The 16,948-nt window shown below is 37.5% G+C and overlaps 1 protein-coding gene across 3 annotated transcripts in view; it reads right to left on the reverse strand.

Annotated features, from left to right (window-relative positions):
• The window catches only part of cadm1b (cell adhesion molecule 1b), a 165,174-nt gene that overhangs the window by 26,956 nt on the left and 121,270 nt on the right, over positions 1 to 16,948 (reverse strand). For all 3 annotated transcript variants that reach the window (XM_089014203.1, XM_089014204.1, XM_089014202.1), the window contains 2 exons: positions 9,963 to 10,115; positions 7,000 to 7,137 (listed from right to left, as the gene is read on the reverse strand). In XM_089014203.1, the coding sequence (XP_088870329.1) occupies positions 7,000 to 7,137; positions 9,963 to 10,115 (291 nt within the window). The remainder of the gene's footprint in view (positions 1 to 6,999; positions 7,138 to 9,962; positions 10,116 to 16,948) is intronic.

Raw genomic sequence — 16,948 nt, forward strand, 5'->3', positions numbered from 1 at the left:
AACAAATAAATAAATACATCAATACATACATAAATAAATACACAAACAAAAAATAAATGTATAAATAAATAGATGGACAAACAAACAAACACACAAAAAAATAAATTACTTAATTAAACACAAATACTGTACATTTTCCCTGAAATACATAAATAAAACGCAAATAAGTGTATCAGTAAATAAATCGCAAATAAATAAATAAATAAAACACAAATACATAAATACATAAAACACAAACAAATAAAACACAAATAAATAAAACACAAATACATAAATACACAAAACACAAACAAATAAAATACAAATACATAAATACACAAAACACAAATAAATAAATAAATAAATGATTTATAAATAAAAAAAATGAAGTGGAAATTGGCTGATTTTTCAGGTAGGTCAGTGGCTAATTGTTGGAAAAAAAATCATTCTAAACCCCATCGCAAAGTGACATATTGAGTGAGTTATTCCGAAAGAGCACATTTGGTGTCAAGTCGCTTTTACATAAAATTTCGATGATAGAGAGGATTTTAGATGATTCTTAAAGGTTCGTAAAGGGTCAATATGAGGCTGATAATGAGTGGCCTTTACAGCGTAAGGGCAGAGCGGAGTTGGGTGTCGGGGGCGGGGTCAAACCGGCAGTAATCTGCCGTCCGTTCGGCCCCGCGGAGCTGTAAGAGTGGGACTTCATTTCGAGAGCATTACAATGCCACGGGGGCAGCGCATTAGCCGCAGTGCTTAGTACGACGCTTTTCCTCGCACTTAATGAAGTGGGGAAATAATTACCCTCACCCTCCCCCCACTCTGACCGTCGCATTTCCATTCCAGACCCCCTACTGCACTGAGCTTTATGAATACAGTGATACCTTGGCTTACGGACTTAATTGGTTCCCAGAAAGAGTGTTTAAAGCAAAAAGTGTGTATCCCAAAAATTAATTTCCCATAGGAAACCATTAAAATGAGAATAATCCGTTCCCAGGTCCCCATAAAACATAATTTTTTACTTTCTAATTTTCTGAGCCTTAAAACGACGCAAAATATACCTTATTTTATGTTTAATAAATGTGATATGGTATTATAATTAAAGAAATAAACCATACTGTATAATAAAGTCATTTTATTTACCTTTGTGATGGTCGTTGATAGCTTGATGGAATGGAGTGGCCGGTTTCATCAGCGTTAAACACTTGATGAGGAACGTAGCCTTCTTCTTTCACCATCTTGAGGAATGATCCCTTGTAGGTGCTTTCTCTGTGATAATTGTATCTAGTTCCTCATCAATTGTGGTCCGTTTAGCTGGGTTGATAGATTTTTGCATCGAGTGTACAGATGGCTTGTGCGGGTTGTTTGTGGAGCCTGATTGACTGGATATTTTAACCTTGCAGTCTACACTCAAAGTTGAAACTCTCTCACTCTCGCCTGCCTGTCTCTTTAATGTTTAAACACCCCCCACCCCACCTCACTGCTGTGTTCTTGACCAATTACGTGGCTTTAACCGAAGACTGGGGGTGGGGAATAGAGGACAAAAACAGTCGGTTGCCATTTTGTTATTAGAAGAACGGGCTCATTCGCAAATGACACATCACTCATTGAGGCAGCTCCGTGTACGTATGCCAAGGTAAAATGTTCATAAATTTGATGTTTGGAAACCGAAAAGTTTGTAAGCCAAAAGGTTCGTAAACCGAGGTATCACTGTACTTGATTATTGCTAGAAATATGTTGTAACTTGTTAACATTATTCATGTTTACATGTGAAATTTTATGAATGCAATTGCGCAATGAAATATTACACACGTTAATGTTTTTTTTTTTTCTCACAAGTAAGGAAAAATTGAGCCGCTAGTAAGGTCTCAGTGTCTCGCAGGTTGACAGGCATGCATCCGGAACGGAGTTTTGAGCAGTTCTGAGTTGCGTTTTGAGTACAAGGGTCGCAGATTAGATTTATCCACGTTGAGGCTTGTCAATGTCAATAATCAACGTCATCCATGTACAGATGAAGCAAAATAAGAGATGTAAAAATAAACAGCACCAAATCAAACCCGTCGCAGGGACTTGAATATAAATACGGACCGGATTTGAATGTCTTAACGCAGGCGGCTAATCAAAACACACTTGTGAGCATCAATCACTGATCAATCCCAGCACAATCAAGCGTAACCTCTGCCAGGGTGACACTTGTCGCTGTCAAACGCTGTCTGAACAGAATATTGAATTAGGAAATCAGACGGCCTTTCATATGTCGGGTAGGCAAAACAAGCATAAACAACATTGCCCGACTACATTTTATGTTGACATCAATCTTCCAAACAATCTTCAGTTCAGATTTTTGTTTGTTTACCCAACATGTTTGAAACTCATTCACTGCCATTCACGTATTTATTCGGGAATTGAGAATATGATGTAGAATGCCATTCCCAAAGTTGTTTGGGTTTTGTTTGTTCTTGTTTAGGTGCCGATAAAGCGCTGGCCATGTCCGCTGGCGTTTTTTTCCCTTCCGTCTGTCTTTAAAATGTCATTTTTTTATGCCATTGTTGCCATTGTTATTTTTTATGCCATTGAAAAGGTAAATAAAACAACTATTATATAGTACAGTTTATTTCTTTAATTATAATATCATAGCACATTTATTATACAAAAAATAAGGTATATTTTGTGTAGTTTTAACGCTTAGAAGATAAGAAAGTAGAAAATGATGTTTTATGGCACAGGTGTCAAAGTCAAGGCCCGGGGGCCAAATCCGGCCCGCCACATCATTTTTTTCGGCCCGCGAAAGCAAATCAAACTTAAATTCCATGATTGCTAAAATCTAAGCCAAAATTTCATATTTTTGGATGTCAACCACAATAAAAGTCATTATTCTTGACTTCAGATTTGAAAACGAGTTATTCATTAATTTGCTGTGTGCTCTATATGTAATATTTGAAGGGATTTAAACATTCTAATGGGTTCCCCAAATTCATAACGGCCCTCGAGAGGAAACCATAACTACAATGTGGCCCGCGGCAAAAAATGACTTTGACACCCCTGTTTTATGGGGACCTGGTAACGGATTATTCTCATTTTAATGGTTTCCTATGGGACATTAATTTTTAGGATAGACACTTTTCGCCTTACACACTCTGTCTAGGAACCAATTAAGTTCGTAAGCTAAGGTATCACTGTATGTGTGAATACTGAATGTCTGAAGCATTGATAGTATATCGTCCTCCTACCTCATTCCTCAGCACCGAAGGTAACTGTTGTCAATCGATAATAATACATCAATACTCTAAGAACAGTTTTCTCAATCGTATCAAAAGTGAAAATACTTTTATCTCAGTCATGATTCCATTTAAATTACAAACTGTAATGAAGATAATGGCATTTTCCCACAATTTTTAACCAATCAACTGGACTTTGTGTCAATATTTCATCTCATGACAAAACCAAAAAAAAAAAAAATGAATAGGCTCGCACAGATCCACTCTGGCTAAATATGAAAGAACAAAAATGAATATTCCTCCCCTTGCTGCGCAGTAATGAAAAACGGATGACCCTTAATCATAACTGAGAGGCAATAAAGACTATTCCCCACCCTTGAGGTTATACCTCTGTGCACTATCCCAAGACGCGGAAATGAAAATGAAACGCAAAAAAAAAATGTGAGTTTGCAGTGTCAAGATTGGTAGGTTCGATCAAACCATGAATTAATCTCATGGGTTTGACAGAGCTTCTGCCATGGCGATTCAGACAGATCTGACTCAAGATGTCAATTAGTTATGACCGTCAAGGCCTGCAAAGCCTACTCCGCTGGCCTAAAAATATATGAATCACGGATTGATGTGAATTATATTTTGTCCATGAATTCTTATTAAACAAGTTCAGATTATCTTTCAGCTTCCGTTCATGCACTGCTTCTAAATGTCTGTTTTCATATTCAGCCATTTAACCAATCACATTTCAGACATCATTTGTTAACAGGGTCAGTAATCGACCTGGACACCTTCACAATCAGTTCTGCAGGCTCTGTCAAATTAAATGCAGTGTGGATGACTCTTGCTTTAACCAATCACATTTCGAGTTGGCAACCCAAAAGACGTACCAACGCCATCTTGAAGGCGCTGGTCAATGTCAGTGTTTTCGCAAACTATGACCTCGGCCAGTTTGCCGCTAGTGACAAGAGCATACTGGCCTGAGCTAGCACACTGTATGGGTAGTGAGCTGCATAAGCAAATATATCGTGTTGATTTAATAGTGGTTGTGTCAACCCACAATGGCTGAAAGAGGAAAAGAAATGGATTTAGTTGGAGATTTACTGTTAAAGCCATTTTCAAGATGGACTTTTCAAAAATAGATGAACATCATTAAGGTTGGACAGCTCCAAAGCTAACAAAAATAGCAAATATTTCAATTTTATGAGGTTATCATGAATCCACACGTTCATAGTAAAAATTAGTTTAATGACAGTATTTCTGAAGTTCTGAAGTTTCTGAAGTTTCTTCAAGTCGCAAGTTATTTCCTGCTAGCCAATCATAGTTAGGCGCAAGTGACAAGAGCATACTGGCCAGAGCTAGCACACTGTAATGGTAGTGAGCTGTATTAAGCAAATATATTGTGTTGATTTAATAATAAGAATTTGTCAACCCACAATGGCTGAAGGGGGAGAAGAAATGGACTTGGTTGCAGATATACAGTTAAAGCCATTTTGAAGACGGACTTTTCAAGAGAAAATGGACATCATTAAAAAAGTTTGGGAAGTTATACATTTTACTTATAATTTGTTTTTCCATAAATGCACATTTTAATGTCTTCTATGAATGTGCATTCGGTACCTACAACAGGATTCAGACATAGCACGACTGAAGGCCTAGCTATAAAATCCGCTACTGGTTATGAAACACGCGCTTGGCCATCACTACTTGATTCATTGTGTGCCCAATCAAAGAAAGTATACATTTTACTTATAATTTGTTTTTCCATAAATCCACATTTTAATGTCTTGAATTTGAAAAAAAAAAAACCTTCTATGAATGTGCATTCGGTACCTACAACAGGATTCAGACATAGCACGACTGAAGGCCTAGCTATAAAATCCACTACTGGTTACGAAATGCATGTTTTTAATGTCTTGAATTTGAAAAAAAAAAAGGCTTCTATGAATGTGCATTCGGTTCCTACAACAGGATTCAGACATAGCACGACTGAAGGCCTAGCGATAAAATCCGCTACTGGTTACGAAATGCATGTTTTTAGTGTCTTGAATTTGAAAAAAAACGTTCTGTGAATGTGCATTCGGTACCTACAACAGGATTCAGACATAGCACGACTGAAGGCCTAGCGATAAAATCCGCTACTGGTTACGAAATGCATGTTTTTAGTGTCTTGAATTTGAAAAAAAAACGTTCTGTGAATGTGCATTCGGTACCTACAACAGGATTCAGACATAGCACGACTGAAGGCCTAGCCATAAAATCCGCTACTGGTTACGAAATGCATGTTTTTAATGTCTTGAATTTGAAAAAAAAAAGGCTTCTATGAATGTGCATTCGGTTCCTACAACAGGGTTAAGAACCACTGGTCAGAAGTCTTTCAAGGCAGATTTATCGGCATGACATTCCATCAGCATTTAAATTGTTGAACACAACCGTGAGAGTAAATATTTAGGGAGTTTGAAATCGCACCACCAGCCGCAAAGGCCGATGATTTATGAGAAACATTCAGCAACATGAATCTCTTAACGGGTGATTTGATCACCGACTTCTTCTGCTGAGCAAGCAAAAACAATAAATATGAAAATGAAATGGCTCTCGAGGGGAGTCAACGCTAACTTCGCTAAGGCCAAACAATCATCAACAAGTTCATTGGAGGTTTTTTTTAAAAAAAAAAAATGAAATCTTGGCACTCTCGATCTACTCATTCTGGGTGGTCATTGCCCTCAGGTCAAGTCCAATGTTTAATTGAGCCACTGGTGCACACCCGTCACCCCTAACCCTTGCCTCCGGCTTGCTGGAGATAGTGAGTGGTCTCCATTGTTTGACAGTAAAATATCACTTATATACCAAAAATAAAAAATAACCACCGCACTATGGACATCTTTCAGAAACTATCCAAATTATGTAACAGAGTAGCACAATTTTATTTTCCATTAACTTGTAAAATTTTCAGTATGAAACCTATTCAAATACCGTATTTTCCGGTTTAAAGCGCACCGGAGTATAAGGCGCACCCCCAATGAATGGTGTATTTTCAAACTAGTGCCCAAAATACTGTGATTGTATCGTACTTTGCGAAAATTTGATTATAATTGGAGTCAATGGTATTACAGTAAAGTCTCGTTATATCGATATCGGATATATCGATAGTCCCGGTTATATCGATACTATTTCTATGCATGCACGGAGAAAATTACATGCAAACAGGGTCGGATATATCGATAGTCCCGGTTATATCGATATTTTTTCGGACTCCCTTGAATATCGATATAACGAGACTTTACTGTATTATCAAAATTAGATGAGGAACTAGATAAAATTATCGCAGAGAAAGCACCTACAAGCGGTCATTCCTCAAGATGGTGAAAGAAGAAGGCTACGTTCCTGATCAAATGTTTAATGCTGATGAAACCGGCCACTCCATTCCATCAAGCCATCAACGACTATCACAAAGGTCAATACAAAGACTTTATTATATAGTACAGTTTATTTCTTTCGTTATAATACCATAGCTCATTTATTATACATAAAATAAGGTATATTTTGTGTACTTTTAAGGCTTAGAAAATTAGAAAGTAAAACATTATGTGGATCTGGGAACGGATTATTCTCATTTTAATGGTTTCCTATGGGAAATTATTTTTTGCGATACACACTTTTCGCCTTACACACTCTGTCTGGGAACCAATTAAGTTCGTAAGTCAAGGTATCACTGTATATGTTTTATAAGGCACATATTATACTCAGATGCAGCTGTTCGTGGCAGGCAAGAGAGCGCTGATGACATGTTAAGATTTAAATTTGGACCGACCTGTCATTTCCTCATCTCCTTTCATCCATCTGATGGAGGCCGCCGGCTTGCTGCCGCTGGCCGTGCAGGTTAGCTCCATCTCGTTGCCCTCGACGACCACATCCTGGCGGCTCTCGATGATCGGGCTTCCCGGGGGCACTGATGCGAATAAAAATAACAGCTCCAGTTATGAGGATGCGCATGTTCGGGGATCAGACAAGGATACGCAAGATGGATGATAAAATGACAAGTGCCGACTGCCTTATGAATATTTTGACAACCCACGTGACTATTGGAGAACCTCTTAAATTTCACATTTATGAACACAAACCAATGGAAAAATGAACCACTGCATTGTGCCTGCTTAGTCATAAAAATAAAAATAAAAATAAAAATAAAAATAAAAATAAAAATTAAAAATTAAAAATTAAAAATTACACATTACAAATAAAAATAAAAATAAACAATTAACAATTTACAATTAAAAATTAAATAAATAAATAATAATAATAATAATAATAATAATAATAATAATAATAATAATACATTTCATTTACAAGCGCCTTTCAAAACTCTCAAGATCAGTCATCAGTTTTTCTGTGGGTGAGCAGCGGCAGCCACATGCGCCAGCGTTCACTCAACCGGGAATCACTCAAATAGCTAGCTAGTTAGACGGCTAATCGATAGCAAATAGATAGCTAGCTAGGTAGCCAGCAACGGTGACCCTGTTCAACCGGGAATAACTCAAATAGATAAAGTTAACCAGCTAGCTAATAGATAGCTAGCTAGTTAGACATTTGGGAATTTCATGTTTTAGTTTTTATTTCTCTATGACTGACATTCCTGAATTTATTCGGCCATTAAAAAAAAACACGTAGAGCACCATTCCTGAATTTGTTCCGGTTTTGTTTTTTTTTAATGCTTGGGTGTCGATAAAGCGCTGGCCATGGCCTCTGGTAATGTTTTTTCCCTTCCACAAGGGGGCATCATTTCCGTTTTGTTCCAGGTCCAGTTGTTGTTAAAGCGCTATATAAACCAATACGTATGTATTGCATTGTATTTTGGACAGCCGCCCCCATTTCATGCTCAGATAACTTCTTCTTTTCCTTTCGGCTTATCCCTTCAGGGGTCCCCACAGCGAATCAGTGTCCTCCATCTAACCCGGTTTTGTGCATCCTCTTTTCTCACACAACCTCAGATAACTCCAGACCCATTAAAGTTAGGAATTAATGATTTTTTTAACAAAAAAAAAAAAAAAATAGTCTAAGGCACTGGTGTGAAAATCAAGGACTGGGGGCCAAATCCGGCCCGCCACATCATTTTTTCGGCCCCCGAAAGCAATGTGTGAATGAACTCAAGAAATTTAACGATTCTTACTAAAATCCTAACAAAAAAAATCATATTTTTGCATGTAAACCACAATAATAGTCATTATTCATGACTTCCGATTTGAAAACTAGTTATTCATTAATTTGTCGTGTGCTCTATATGTAATATGTGGAGGGGATTAAACATTCTAATGACTTCACCAAATTCTTTCCAGTGTCTCCTTGTGGAGACACTGGAAATTAAACAAGTTTGAAAAGTTTGCGGCAATTCGCCTTTGAACGCATCAGCACAACTCACGGAAAAGGATGAATGAATCAAGATTTAAATATGAAATAAATTCTCCCCGCGCCAATCCAAATAATTCCTACATGCATTGAGCGCAGGATACTTTCCCCTTATTCCTCAAATTAGTCATCGGGCTGAACTCTCGTCGCTTGAAAGCCAAAAGTCAGACGGGAGTTCATTCCAAGGACTCTTCAATGCAACCTTCAGTTGTGGAGAAAAATGCTGCCACTGTCGGCTTCAATTGTACAAGAAACGCAATTTACTTTCAAGTGCTTTTAATTCCTTTCAATCACCGCCGGGATGTTGGCGTGTATAATAAAGCTTAACTGGAATCATTTTGACGCAAAAGCATCACAGCTGACTCTCAAAAGGAAAATGGTTTGGGAACAGTCAAGTCAACATTCACTGGAATTCACACTGTCAACACAGCTGCCAAGATCGAAGCGGCAGACACCATCGGTTTGAGCATCTGCTCCTTTTTTTTTTGCACCGAGGGCTCCTAATTGGCTGACATTTTGTTTCGGTTGCTAAAGATGACTGGATCAAAGATGACTCCTATCCATAATGCAGAAAGAGAAGATTAAAAAAAAAAAAAAAGAAGAAGAAAAGTCAGTTATGAGAGGGAGCGCATGTGGTGCACATGAAAAGAAAAATGACAAAAAAGTCAGACGGATGGGAAGGAGTGAATATGAAGTGGCACGGGAATGAGAGGGTCTGTGTACACTAAGAAAGACAACTAAGTCACGGGGAATGAGAGAATATAAAAGACCACACAACCTCAGATAACTCCAGACTCATTAAAGTTAGGAATTAATGATTTTTTTAACAAAAAAAAAAATAGTCTAAGGCAGTGGTGTCAAAGTCATTTTTTTGCCACGGGCCACATTGTCGTTATGGTTTCCTCTCGAGGGCCATTACGAATTTGGAAAACCCATTAGAATGTTTAAATCCCTTCAAATATTACATATAGAGCACACAGCAAATTAATGAATAACTCGTTTTCAAATCTGAAGTCAAGAATAATGACTATTATTGTGGTTGACATCCAAAAATATGAAATTTTGACTCAGATTTTAGCCATCGTCATGGAATTTAACAAGTTTGATTTGCTATCGCGGGCCGAAAAAAATGATGTGACGGGCCAGATTTGGCCCGCGGGCCTTGACTTTGACACCTGTGGTCTAAGGCATTGGTGTGAAAATCAAGGCCAGAGGCCATGGCTAGCGCTTTATAAGCACCCAAGCATGAAAAAAAAAACAAACCCCGAACAAATTCTGGAACGGCGTTCTACACGATGCTTTTCAATTCCCGAATAAATTTGAAAATGGCAGTGAATGAGTTTTAAAAAATAGTGAGGCCTTATAACCTACCTAGAACGGTGATGTCGGCGTAGGCCTCCTGCGGAGGGTCAGTGTAGAGCTGGCACACGTAGCGTCCATCGTCGGAGAGCGACACGTTGGACAGGGACACTCGTAGTTCGTTGTCAGAGAAATTCATCAGCTGGAACCGGCTGTCCTTCAGGGCTGTGGGCGGGGCATAGGACATATCATGAGAAGCCAAGTCGCAACGTGAGGAAAAAGGTTTCCCCCGGAAAACAGCAAGAGGACAAAATGAGCTCCAGGAAGACAAAAAGGGGTGCGAAAATGAAACAGGGGAGAAGTGCAAGACGCTCTGTAAGCTCTCTCCTTAATTGAGTCAAAGGAAAGTCGGCTTCAAAGTGATTTATACGATTGGATTTGCCAAGACAGGAAGGTGTGAGGGGCGCTCATGAGGACTCCTAACAAGCAGGCAACTCTTAAAATGGTTCCTGGTCACATCTGGGTTGATTCTACTTCAATTCGAACAATATTAATCGTAATAATAATAATAATCCATTTCATTTCTAAGCGCCTTTTAAAACTGTCATGGTCACTTTACATCAAGGGTGTCAAAGTCATTTTTTGCCGCGGGCCACATTGTAGTTATGGTTTCCTCTCGAGGGCTGTTATGAATTTGGGGAACTCATTAGAATGTTTAAATCCCTTCAAATATTACATATAGAGCACACAGCAAATTAATGAATAACTCCTTTTCAAATCTGAAGTGAAGAATAATGACTTTTATTGTGGTTGACATCCAAAAATATGCAATTTTGGCTCAGATTTTAGCAATCATCATGGAATTTAAGTTTGATTTGTTTTCGCGGGCCGAAAAAAATTATGTGGCGGGCCGGATTTGGCCCGCGGGCCTTGACTTTGACACCTGTGCTTTACAGTCACAGGATCAGTTTTTCTGCGGGTGAGCGTTCACTCAACCCGAAAAACTCAAATAGATAGAAAGCTAGTTAGCTAGCTAATAGTGAGCTCATAGCTCGATAGCCAGACAGCTCGCCAGATAGTCAGAGAGCTAGCTATCTAGCTAATAGCTATCCAATAGATAGCCAGCCAGATAGTCACCGACCAGCCAAAATTTTCCGACTTCCTCTTTAATTAACTAACAGCTAGCGAATAGATAGCTAGTAGCTAGTGAATAAGATAGCTAAAACCTAATAACCCTAGCAGGGTTATCAGTTATCAGGTCCTTTGGACAGCGAGCCAACTCCTTGTTGATGGCGGTTCTTCAAGCGTGGTGGGGTTGGGGGGGGGGCGTTTTTGGTATTCCCTTCAGGCTCGGCAGTTATTATCCTGATCATTACTCAAGGTCTCGGGGCAGTATCAACATGAAATCCCATCTCCTCCCTAGATATAATTTGAGAGCTCTTACGGAGGACTCCGAGGGGGAATAATGTTGAACGTGTAACTTAGAGAGTCACGACACCTGATAGGGAGGGAAATCCTGACCCCACCCCCCCACCCCCATCCCTCGCTCCCCAGACGCCGGGTGGAAATTAAACAACCGCACGAGCAATAACGTGAGAGCAAAAGTGCTTACGAGTACACTTAAAAAAAAAAAAGTATGATCCTGCCATCAGGTTGTATGATAACTTGGAATAATCACACACCAAAGGAATAGGAAGCATATCATTAGCATATCATTAGCATATTCACAATTTATCAAGTACATCATTTTCAAAGTGGAATCTGCCCTTTTAAAGACATTCTAATGAAAAATTCAACTCAATTATTTAAGCACGCTCAGTCATCTTATCCTACTCTTATGTAATATTTTGCTTTAAATTTGATGTCATAGCAGGTTTTGTTTTTTCTTGTTGCAGATAAAGCGCTGGTCAGACCTCTGCCAGTTTTTTTTTCCCTTCCATGACGGGGCGGTGGGGCATGTGTTTAAAATCGCATTCACAGTTTAGTTTAATCACCTCTTTTATTATATATATATATATATATATATATATATATATATATATATATATATATATATATATATTATATTATATATATATTTATTTTTATTTATTTATTTATGGTTTTTGATTATGAAGTGTCCTTGGGTGCTTTGAAAGGCGCTTGTAAATTATTATTATTATTATTATTATTATTATTATTATGACACAATTCTTCAAATAGCCTCGTCCAAAAGTCTTTCAAGATTCTTCTGTACCTCAAACACAACAAAAGTTTAGACTCTCACATGCTAATGTCGCTAATTGCTAGACGCGCTACACTCTCAACTCAACTAAATTGTATTTATAGAGTACTTCAAAACGCTATAATTAAATATGTCATTCTTACCTGTAAAGATGGAAATATGCTACTCAATTATGTGTATTTATTTAATTGTGACATTCAGTGTATTAGCTAACTAGCTATCTAGCTAGCTAGTTATTAGCTATATAGCTACCTAGGTGGCTTGCTATCCAGCTATCTATCGAGCTATCTAGCTATCATTTTTATTATCATCTTCATCATCATTATCATTGTCATTATTAACACCATCATCATTATTATAATCATTATCATCATTCTCATCATTATTATTATTATTATTATTATTATTATTATTATTATTATTATTATGACACAATTCTTTAAATAGCCTCGTCCAAAAGTCTTTCAAGATTCTTCTGTACCTCAAAGACAACAAAACAAAAGTTTAGACTCTCACATGCTAATGTCGCTAATTGCTAGACGCGCTACACTGTCAACTCAACTAAATTGTATTTATAGAGTACTTCAAAACGCTATAATTAAATATGTCATTCTTACCTGTAAAGATGGAAATATGCTACTCAATTCTGTGTATTTATTTAATTAATAGTGACATTCAGTGTATTAGCTAACTAGCTATCTAGCTAGCTAGTTATTAGCTATATAGCTACCTAGGTGGCTTGCTATCCAGCTATCTATCGAGCTATCTAGCTATCATTTTTATTATCATCTTCATCATCATTATCATTGTCATTATTAACACCATCATCATTATTATAATCATTATCATAATTCTCGCCATTATTATTATTATTATTATTATTATTATTATGTCACAATTCTTTAAATAGCCTTGTCCAAAAGTCTTTCAAGATTCTTCTGTACCTCAAACACAACAAAACAAAAGTTTAGACTCTCACATGCTAATGTCGCTAATTGCTAGACGCGCTACACTCTCAACTCAACTAAATTGTATTTATAGAGTACTTCAAAACGCTATAATTAAATATGTCATTCTTACCTGTAAAGATGGAAATATGCTACTCAATTATGTGTATTTATTTAATTGTGACATTCAGTGTATTAGCTAACTAGCTATCTAGCTAGCTAGTTATTAGCTATATAGCTACCTAGGTGGCTTGCTATCTAGCTATCTATCGAGCTATCTAGCTATCATTTTTATTATCATCTTCATCATCATTATCATTGTCATTATTAACACCATCATCATTATTTTAATCATTATAATCATTCTCGTCATCATTATTATTATTATTATTATTATTATTATTATTGTTCTGATATTCCTGTAATTGTGCCTTTGTGCAGGTTTACTCAAAATATTCCCCCAAAACATTAGCCAAACAAGCCTGGTGTAGGACAATGATAACTACAAGGACTCCTTATTTTTTTGTCCATTTTATGATTTATTTTTTGTGCTAATTGTGTTCTCGATACATCTAAAAAAAAACACACACACACACACACACAAAAAAACATGTTTCTAACTTCTTTTTCAGTTGTGTGTCAATCACTCCCTCTCGTTGTCTTCGCATTTGGTTGAATTACTTTGTGGTCACACCGAGGTTTTAAAACAAGATTGAGAATAGGTTTCCAGTCATTTAAAATCCACCTTTTTTCAAAGTCAGTCGCCTTCAGAAGCGCGCTCTGGTGCATAAATAACAGTATCGCCTTATCCACACAGACTCTGGGATAAACCTTCATTTTTCCCTTCACAGATGTCAGCTCTGCCAAATTGCGTGTCATTTCGCATAGATCTCAGCGAATAAACACGTCGTCTCGACAAGACTGTCTCTGCCTCAACCTGTAAGTTGATTTTTATTTACTCGCAGCAGTATGAATGTGTTTATTTGCTTTTGAGTGGGTGATGATCGTGATGCTGGCTTTCAGTGGCTCCATCCCGGGTCACTGTAAATCAGCATGTCGTGGTTGTATAGCACGTTTTATTATGTATAGCCGCCATATTTATAGCTAACATTGAGCAGATGGTAGAAAAACACTCTTAATCTATCTATTTGAGTTACTTCCGGGTTGAGTGAACGCTGGCGCATGTGGCTGCCGCTGCTCACCCACAGAAAAACTTATAATGTGACTGTTAAAGTGACCTTGAGAGTTTTGAAAGGCGCTTATAAATTAAATGTATTATTATTATTATTATTATTATTATTATTATTATTATTATTATTATTTGGATCCTCAAAAAATAGTTGATGTCCTGTCATCAAAAAGAACGCATAACTACATAAAGTACAATACTAGCTAGCTATATATTTGCTATCTATAAGCTATCTAACTAGCTAGCTATATATCTAGCTATCTATTTTCAATTAGCTAGCTAGCTAACTTTCTATGTACTATGATACCTCGGTTTACGAACCCCTTGGTTTACGAACTTTTCGGTTTACGAACGTTAAATTTATGAAAATTTTACCTTGGCATATGAACTGTACCTTGGCATACGAACTTTTTTCATACATGAAGTTGCCTCAATGAGTGATGTGTCGTTCGCGAACGAGTCCGTTCTAACAACAAAATGGCAGCCGACTGTTTTTGTCCTCTATTCCCCGCCCCCAGTCTTCGGTTAAAGCCACGTGATTGGTCAAGAACACAGCAGTGAGGGGAAGTGGTTGAAACATTAAAGAGACAGGCAGACGACAGTGAGAGTTTCAACTTTGATAGTTCAAAGGCAGAGTGTAGACTGCAAGGTTAAAATATCCCATCAATCAGGCTCCACAAACAATCCGCACAAGCCATATGTACACTTGATGCAAAAAGCTATCAACCTAGCTAAACAGAACACATTTGATGAGGAACAAGGTAAAATGATCGCAGAAAAAGCACCTCCAAGGTATCATTCCTCAAGATGGTGAAAGAAGAAGGCTACGTTCCTCATCAAGTGTTTAATGCTGATGAAACTGGCCACTCAATTCCATCAAGCCATCAACGACCATCACAAAGGTAAATAAAACGACTTTATTATACAGTACAGTTTATTTATTTCATTATAATACCAAAGCACATTTATTATACATAAAATAAGGTATATTTTGTGTAGTTTTAAGGCTTAGAAAATTAGAAAGTAGAAAATTATGTGGACCTGGGAACGGATTATTCTCATTTTAATGGTTTCCTATGGGAAATTAATTTTTGGGATACACACTTTTCGCCTTTCACACTCTGGGATCCAATTAAGTTTGTAAGCCAAGGTATCACTGTATGAGTTTCTATCCATCCTTGCCGACATCTTTTTCGTCGTAGAAATTTGCAGATTTTGTGAATAAGGGAGTACCTGTGACAAAGAAATGATTTGTTTTGTCAGCCATTACGTGAGCAGCTGGAAAGCTTGGGCTGCCGAGCTGCCGCCTTCTTTGCGCTGTATGCGCGCACAACGTGATTTCCATCTGTCCTTGACGTTTGCCACTTTTAGCACAAGTCATTAAACTCAGGAAGCAGGCGAGATTAATATGAGATAATTCTCCACCGGGCCATAATGGGAATACTTTTGTGTCCTTGTCACTGTTCGATTTTACGATAATCTCTTAGATTAGGAGATTGAATGTTATGATTATGCATGAGCATATGGACTTTGTCTATTTTTCACTTTTTTTTTCTTTTGGTGTCTGGGATATGAGCCAGCCTTCAAGGTGATGGAGAACATTTGCGTCGAAAATGCAGCCCAGCTGTTAGCTTGCAAGTTTTGCTAGTAAAAGACGTGTGCTGTCTTGTCCCGATTATCCAAAAGCATCATGGGAGTTGCAGAATATATTGTCAAAGCATGCGAGAGAGTTAGAATTTTTTTTCCCCGCTGAGCCTTTCACACAGAACCCAGAAAAAGTGCTTTATGATGTCGAGAATCACATACGATAAGCCCCTGACAGGCAAGCTGCATGGTGCATTTATACTTTCACAACGTAGGGAACTTCATACCTGTCAACGTATACTTTTTTTTTATCATTTCAAATAATATACAGCGTACTACAACTTTTAAACCGATTTTACAAAGACCATTTTGGCTCAAATCCAGTTGGTCTCAACTGCTGGTAGCTAACGACAATGCTACGGCCGATCGCTACTATTGTCACGACAAACCAGCAAAAAATAATCCGAAAAGCTTCGTCAGCAAAGTAAAAAAGTGTGTTTACGAAGCTTTTCGGATGAGGAGCGAAACATTCAAAAAAGTACAGATGACGGCTGAAGAAAACTTTTTATCGGTAATCCTCAATATTATTATTACTATTATTATTTTTTTTTTTATCGCTGCGTACGGTAGGATTGATAAAAGCATAACATGCACATGTGCGGTAAACTGTCTGCATTTCCATTTGTGTTAGCGCTTTATTAACTCATTCACTGCCAGATGTGCAAAAATGTGTCCACTCCAGTGCCAGGGTTTTTGTCATTGTCATCCGAATTCCAGGACCCATAGAATATTGAGTTTTAGGACTACATAAACATGAAATGCAGTGTGAGAAAACTTAGTCTCTCTTCTTTCATCAGAAAAAAAAGAGTTAATTCCTAAATTATATGGATTTGGAGTTATATGAGCTTGAAATGTGGGCGGGTGTACAAAATACAATGAAATACATTGGTTTATATAGCTCTTTAACAATAGCTGAAGCTGGAACTAAGTGCGAATATGGAAAAAGGGGAAATGCTGGGGAAAAAAAAAAACATTGCCAGAGGTCTGACCAGCGCTTTATCGACAACCAAACAAGAAAAAAAATTAATCCTGAGCAAATTCGGGAATTGCGCTC

The sequence above is a fragment of the Hippocampus bargibanti genome, linkage group LG14 (assembly GCF_051943395.1).
Source record: "Hippocampus bargibanti isolate YZ-2025 linkage group LG14, ASM5194339v1, whole genome shotgun sequence".
Classification (NCBI taxonomy): domain Eukaryota; kingdom Metazoa; phylum Chordata; class Actinopteri; order Syngnathiformes; family Syngnathidae; genus Hippocampus; species Hippocampus bargibanti.